The sequence below is a fragment of the Macrobrachium nipponense genome, chromosome 12, assembly GCF_015104395.2.
Source record: "Macrobrachium nipponense isolate FS-2020 chromosome 12, ASM1510439v2, whole genome shotgun sequence".
NCBI lineage: Eukaryota > Metazoa > Arthropoda > Malacostraca > Decapoda > Palaemonidae > Macrobrachium > Macrobrachium nipponense.
Window position 1 is genome coordinate 25,145,309 of NC_087205.1, and position 7,500 is coordinate 25,152,808.

The following is a 7,500-nucleotide window of genomic DNA, read 5'->3' on the forward strand; positions in this document are numbered from 1 at the left end:
TCTGACCTGGCCCTCTGCAAGGGCGTTAGGTCTGCCATGGCGCTCGTTTGCTGATGTCCAATATAGCAGGAATTCTTTTCTCGCGAGGCCGGGTTGGTGTTTTAGCAACTGAAGCTCATGGATGTCTACGTAAAGACTAAAATGATCCAATATTCGTCCGCAAAGTGATTTTTCGTACACTTAGATATCAAGGCTACCTCCTACGCATTGAAAACTTGTGTTTAACTCTCTGCTATTTAAGAGGACATCATTGTTTAACCACCCAAGTTTTTACGAGTTAGCCTCGCTAATCACCTGATTATGTTTACATTAGTTTTAACAAAGGAGTGTAGTCGTCAAGTGAATATGTCTAATTATAGATTGTCTTAAGATAACTAATTTAATGCCCTTCAAGATTGCGTAGAATTATCTATTGTCTTTATCTACTTACGGAATGCAAAACTGTTTACAGTAGGCCTGTCTCTCGATCCAGATAGTTGTAGCCTGCACAACTATTATTATTAGTTATTATATTATATAGATATATATATATATATATATATATATATATATATATAATATTATATATATAATATATAATATATATATATATATATATATATATATATATATGTGTGTGTGTGTGTGTGTGTGTGTGTGTGTATGCATGTATACATATATCTCCTGGCTAGCCCACTACAGACTGAATAGACATCCGAATACTCTTGGTCTGCTTCACTGTCTAACAATATTTATGCTTAGAATCTCTATCGTGATATTTGGCCACCTGCCTCTCTGCCTAGAAAATACCTTCTCTTAATAAGTCCCCCACCGTATGTAGCGACTGATTTGTCGTGAAACTCCAAAAATAGGTCAAGCAAAGCGTCGTTCTCGAGAGTATTAATTCCACCTTATAAGATGCAACATCATCAGATGCCTTTCATACTGATTTGAATACTTAGGAGTCCAAGAGTGTGGATATGGTACTACCAATCAATGCCATAGCTTCACCTGAGGTATACGATTAAGTGTATATTTTATGCAGGCGCATGCACCTTCATTTTTTTTTTTTTTTTTTTTTTTGGAGTATAACTTTCTCTCACTGTTGTATTTTGCTGTAAAATATAGAACTCTAGCCTGTTGTGGACGAACTTGTTGCAAACGAATTTTTTCACGCTTTTTGTCTAAACTTTTGGGGATAAAAAGGAACCATTTACTTCCAAGATAGATCAAGTTCACTGCAAAATATTGATGCATTCTTATTTTTCCAGATATAGACGAATGCACTGAAAGATTCAGGTGTGGGCCACACGCGACTTGCAAGAACACCCCTGGGAAGTATACCTGCTCTTGTGATGCAGGTTTCCAAGGAGACGGAAAGGATTGTGAAGGTATTTAATGCAGAGATTCTCTCGTCCTCTTTTATTTAGACAATTTCTTTCTTAAACGTGCGAGATTCCGTGAGGTCCTCTAGTTGAACCGGGTTTTGTTTCACTGGCTTTGTATTTCATCTTTGGAAATAATAAGTCAAGTCATCACTTTGATATTGACAATTTTTTAATTTCGGTCATCTTACATTTACATATTTGTATGAAGTCAAATGAGACATCAAAGTATCAAATAAATCAAGTCATCACTTTGATATTGACAAAGTTTATTTTTACTAGCGCTTTTTTTTCATTTGAATATTTGTATGAAGTCAAATCAGACATCAAAGTATCAATAAATCAAGTCATCACTTTGATATTGACAAAGTTTTTTTATCTTTTTTTATTTTCGCTTATCTTACATTTACATATTTGTATGAAGTCAAATGAGACATCAAAGTATTACAAGCAACTCACTATATGGTCTTGATCTTTCGTCTCTGAATTCTCTTCACAATGTAATCTAATTCAAAGAATTTGACCAGATAGTATGCAATTTTGGTATTGAAGGGTCCCAGGTCAAGTTCACAAGGCAATTATGCTCGAAGCTTAAGCTTATTCATGTTCTTTATCACAGTGAAGATGTTTATGCTTCAAAGAAATATCGATTAATGGTTTTCTTAGTAATTTCACAAGAGGAATTCGACAAAACTGAAACGAGCTGGTAATCGAGAGATTACCCTTATAATTGGTAATTAAATATAAATTAAGTAGCTTAGAGTAAACATAGTATATAGTTCATAGTATATAGTATATATATGTATATTGTACATTGGAAGGTTTGTATACCATTCACTCCTATAGTAGATTCACATCAGAAGTGCATCTGATGTCTAGTCCGGTCCTTTAGGACGCTCCTGATTGGCTGTTGATGAGTCAATCACAGGGCTGGAAACTATGATTCTCTCTTGGGAGTTCACATAGGCAGCGTCTATGTTCCGCCTCACCTGAGGGATGCTTTTGAAAAAACGTATCCCTCAGGAGATAATGAATAGATAATGAAGATAATGATATAGAAGTAAGGGAAGAAAATAGTGAATATTTAGCTGACATAGAAATTAATGAAGCTGATATTGTGCAGGCAATTAATGAAATTAAAAATGGAGCTGCTGCAGGGCCGGATGGAGTCCCTGCTATTTTGTTAAAGAAAGTAGTTCATTCTATCGCAAAGCCACTTGCAATATTATTAAGACAAAGTGTAGATACAGGCAAGATTTATGATGAGCACAAATTAGCATATATCACCCCTACTTTCAAAAGTGGATCAAGACTAGAGGCAAGTAATTATAGGCCTGTGAGTCTAACATCACATATTATGAAAGTGTATGAAAGGGTAATGAAGAAAAATATTATGAAACATTTAATAAAAAATAATTTGTTTAATATAGGACAACACGGTTTCGTACCCGGAAAAAGTACACAAACCCAACTGTTAGTCCACCGTGAGAACATATTCAAAAATATGAAAAGCGGAAATGAAACAGATGTGGTTTATCTAGACTTTGCAAAAGCTTTTGACAAAGTAGACCATAATATATTAGCAAAGAAAATTAGAAAACACAATATCGTAGATAAAGTAGGAAGATGGTTAAAAGAATTTTTACACAACAGAAAACAGATAGTTATTGCAAACGATGAGAAATCGGATGAAACCAAGGTAATATCCGGTGTGCCACAAGGTACGGTGCTAGCTGCAATATTGTTTGTTATTATGATTGAAGACATAGACAGTAATGTTAAGGATTCGGTAGTGAGTAGTTTCGCTGATGACACAAGAATAAGTAGAGAAATTACTTGTGATGAAGATAGGAACGCTCTACAAAGAGACCTTAACAAAGTATATGATTGGGCAGAGGTAAATAGGATGGTATTTAACTCTGATAAATTTGAATCAATAAATTATGGAGACAGAGAAGGAAAGCTATATGCATATAGGGGACCTAATAATGAGACAATCACAAATAAGGAAGCAGTTAAAGACCTTGGTGTGATGATGAATAGGAACATGTTATGCAATGATCAAATAGCAATTCTGTTGGCAAAATGTAAAGCAAAAATGGGAATGTTGTTACGGCACTTCAAAACAAGAAAAGCTGAACACATGATTATGCTTTATAAAACATATGTTCGTAGTCCACTTGAATATTGCAATATGATATGGTACCCACACTATCAAAAGGATATTGCACAAATAGAGAGTGTACAAAGGTCCTTTACAGCTAGAATAGAAGAAGTTAAGGACCTAGACTACTGGGAAAGACTACAATCCTTAAAATTATATAGTCTAGAAAGGAGAAGAGAACGCTACATGATAATTCAGGCATGGAAACAGATAGAAGGAATAACAGAAAATATCATGGAACTAAAAATATCAGAAAGAGCAAGCAGAGGTAGATTAATAGTGCCCAAAACACTATGACCTAGGAAAAATAAGGAAAAGCACACAGGACATTAATCCACTACGCACCAGCATCGATAATGCAACGTCTATTCAATGCGTTGCCAGCTCATCTGAGGAATATATCAGGAGTGAGCGTAGATGTGTTTAAGAATAAGCTCGACAAATATCTAAACTGCATCCCAGACCATCCAAGATTGGAAGATGCAAAATATACCGGAAGATGTACTAGCAACTCTCTGGTAGACATTAGAGGCGCCTCACACTGAGGGACCTGGGGCAACCCGAACGAACTGTAAGGTCTGTAAGGTAAGAGATGGATATACATACATCCTGCCTATGTGAACTCTCGAGAGAGACTGAGTTTCCAGCCCTGTGAATGGCTTATCAACAGCCACCAATCAGGAGCGTCGTAAGGGACTGGCCTAGACATCGGATGCACGGTTGATATGAATCGACTATAGTTTCAACGTACCCTTTGTCCTCTTGAGGCGCTACATGGCCATGGCAGAGATGAAACGCCTCGAAACTGCTTATGAATTTTGGATTTTATCGTATACCTCAAGTTCGACACTGAGCTCCAGACACCCTTTCTATTCACAGATATAGACGAATGTGCCCTGGGTAGTCACAAGTGCCATAAGTATGCAGTTTGCTCGAACACTGTCGGAAGTTACACCTGCCACTGCACTTTGTATCACGAAGGGGATGGCATTAATTGTCATGGTATGATTTCCTTTCATTTTCCCATTAATTGTTATGGTATGATTTCCTTTCATTTTCACCATTAATTGTCATGGTATGATTTCCTTTTATTTTCCCATTAATTATCATGGTATGATTGCCTTTCATTTTCACCATTAATTGTCATGGTATAATTTCCTTTCATTTTCCCATTAATTGTCATGGTATGATTTCCTTTCATTTTCCCATTAATTGTCATGGTATGGTTTCCTTTTATTTTTCTGATGATTCCATTTCTTGTATTGCCATTGAGTTTGATGATATACTGATATAAGTTATGAGAGAGAGAGAGAGAGAGAGAGAGAGAGAGAGAGAGAGAGAGAGAGAGAGAGAGAGAGAGTTGGCATGTTAGTGATCATGTAGTGATTTTCAGGTGACAGGTGCGTACTTATTTCATCGATAAAAGCCATACCATTTTTACAGCTCTTATAACATTAGATAATTATGATCGCTCATTCACCCATTTTCTCCTCCCCGTCCTTATTGCTTTCTCATTTTACAATTTAAATCATGAGAAGATGTGGTAAAATATAAAAGACCTTTGCTGTTACGGAAGGGAAAGCGGATTTACCTTTGCATCTCATTTGTGTCTGTCAGGTTTCTTGGCGTCTACCAACGACACTTTGCAGAAAAATGAATTGCATCTCCTACCAACAACCTGAAGGGATTCCCCTTTCATTGTAACAGTTCTAAATGATCTTTGTAGCGTCTCTTTGGTGATACTTGCATTCCTTGCTGCTTTTTCATTTTTTCCTACTTGTTCCTCAGACGCTTCCTTTGGTCTCTTGCATAATTCTTCCTCTGCCTCTCAACTGCTTCAATTCGTCCCTCGTCATTGGAGAGCGAAGCCTTCGGGCAGCTCTGTCTATGTCTAGGAACGTCAATCAGTCTTCTATTCAAAACTGCAATACATAATTATCCCCACAGAGGTCGACATAGCCAGTTGCGCTTCGCCTTTCGAACCAGTCAGAGGTGTAGGATGCATCCACATCATCGAAAAGAGTCAGTCGTACGAGACTAGCCGGAGGGGCTGCCAGAAGCTAGGTGGAGATCTCTTCGTGGCTATCAACTCGGAGCATTACCTTCGTCTGGCCAAACATTTCATCGACACCAATCAGGCGTGTAAGTCCTGGTGGTCACTCCTCCTTTACACACACACACACACATACTATTATATATATATATATTATATATACTATATATATATAATATATAAATATATATATAGATATATATATATATATGTATGTATGTATATTCACAAATGAACATATTCGTATCTGAAAAAGGAAAATAATGCTGCCTGATACATATCACGTTTTCGTGTAAAAAAGATAAATAAAACAGTCAAATCTCAAACCCATTTATATTATACAGTCCTTCATTGTATAAGTATGTACACAAATACACACACACACACACACACACACACACACACACACACACACATATATATATATATATATATATATATATATATATATATATATATATATATATATATATATATACGTACATACTTACAACCATACAATGAAGGGATTAAAATATAAATGGGTTTGAAATTTGACTTTTTTATATACGAAAACGTTACACACATCATCCAGCATTATTTTCTTTTCTCAGGTACGAATACGTTCATGTGTGAATAGTAAATTATTTATATTGATAATAAAGCGAGAATACGAAAAACAATCCCATGTCCCCAAAATCGCATTCTGTTCTAAAAACATTTCCTTTCCCCCGACAGCCAAGAAGAAGTACATGTGGGTGGGCGTGAAGGAGGGCGTGTGGCTGAGCGGCCGGAAGGTGGCTCCCGAGGAGGAGGCTCCAAGGAACCCCACGATGGACAGCGGAACTTGTAGCTACACCGACGGTGACACCTCGGAGAAGTTCCTGCTCTGGACAGACCCCTGCTCGACGGATTGGTGGGCCCTCTGCGAGAAGAAGATTTAAAGATTCCAGGAAAGAAAGTGGCACTTCCAGCAGCCGTCCCGAGGACGAATAATCGTTTGCGGTTTTGATTCCAGCAGCAGCCATTGGCATGGATAGATCGCCATGGCGCCAAAAAATAAAACAAAACAAAAAACTAAAAATAAAAAATAAAATAAAGGTAAATTTGAGAAAGGAAGACGTGGCAGTCATGTAACTTTTTGAATGACAGAATTGGCTTTTAATGCCATTCTAATTTTTTTCTGTCTTTTTCTTGTTGCTAATGTATTGCAATTTCTTTTTTTCTCTCTCTCTCCCTCTCAAACCAACGCTCATGCCATTGTTATTTTCGGTTGCAGAGAGAAAATAAAGTCATGATGAGTCAAACACGTCTCATTACTTGTTGAAATATAGTAGTCATTGCGCTCGACTTATTGTTTAAGTATTTGTGTCTGTATTTTCTAGCGGCCCAATGGGTATATCAAATGAAAGATTGGCAGAACGGTTTATTGGTGATGGCGTAAAAAAAAAAATAAGTTCGTGAATGGGAAAGATATTTGGGAATAGCGTCCCCGATTTAGAACACATCTAACATGATCATTCGTTAACTATTATAGAAGGATTTCATGGCAGACGAAGAATCAATCGTGGAATCTAGGAAAAAAATGACCATCCAAAGATACGATATCTGATAACATTGGTATGAAACTGTGCAGATAATCGTGTTTTCTTGACTATGTTATTCAATTTGTCTAGTTCACTGTAGCTTAGCTATTGTCGAAAGATGTTTGGGTTTGGGGATTTACAGAGCTAAAACTCATTCCCGTTTATGATAAGTGTTTTATCTGACATTTATGACCCGAGGTAATGTATATTCCATACTTATATATATATATATATATATATATATATATATATTATATATATATATATATATATATATATATATATAATATATATATACATATATATATATATATATATATATATACATATATATATATATATATATATATATAT

The 7,500-nt window shown here is 36.1% G+C and overlaps 1 protein-coding gene across 1 annotated transcript in view; it reads left to right on the forward strand.

Annotated features, from left to right (window-relative positions):
- Nucleotides 1-6,660, forward strand: part of LOC135224419 (signal peptide, CUB and EGF-like domain-containing protein 2) — a 33,572-nt gene extending 26,912 nt beyond the window's left edge. The window contains exons 5-8 of the mRNA XM_064263403.1: nucleotides 1,251-1,370; nucleotides 4,408-4,530; nucleotides 5,476-5,670; nucleotides 6,299-6,660. Coding sequence (XP_064119473.1) covers nucleotides 1,251-1,370; nucleotides 4,408-4,530; nucleotides 5,476-5,670; nucleotides 6,299-6,504 — 644 coding nt within the window. The 3' untranslated portion in view covers nucleotides 6,505-6,660. The remainder of the gene's footprint in view (nucleotides 1-1,250; nucleotides 1,371-4,407; nucleotides 4,531-5,475; nucleotides 5,671-6,298) is intronic.
- Nucleotides 6,661-7,500: the final 840 nt, after the last annotated feature.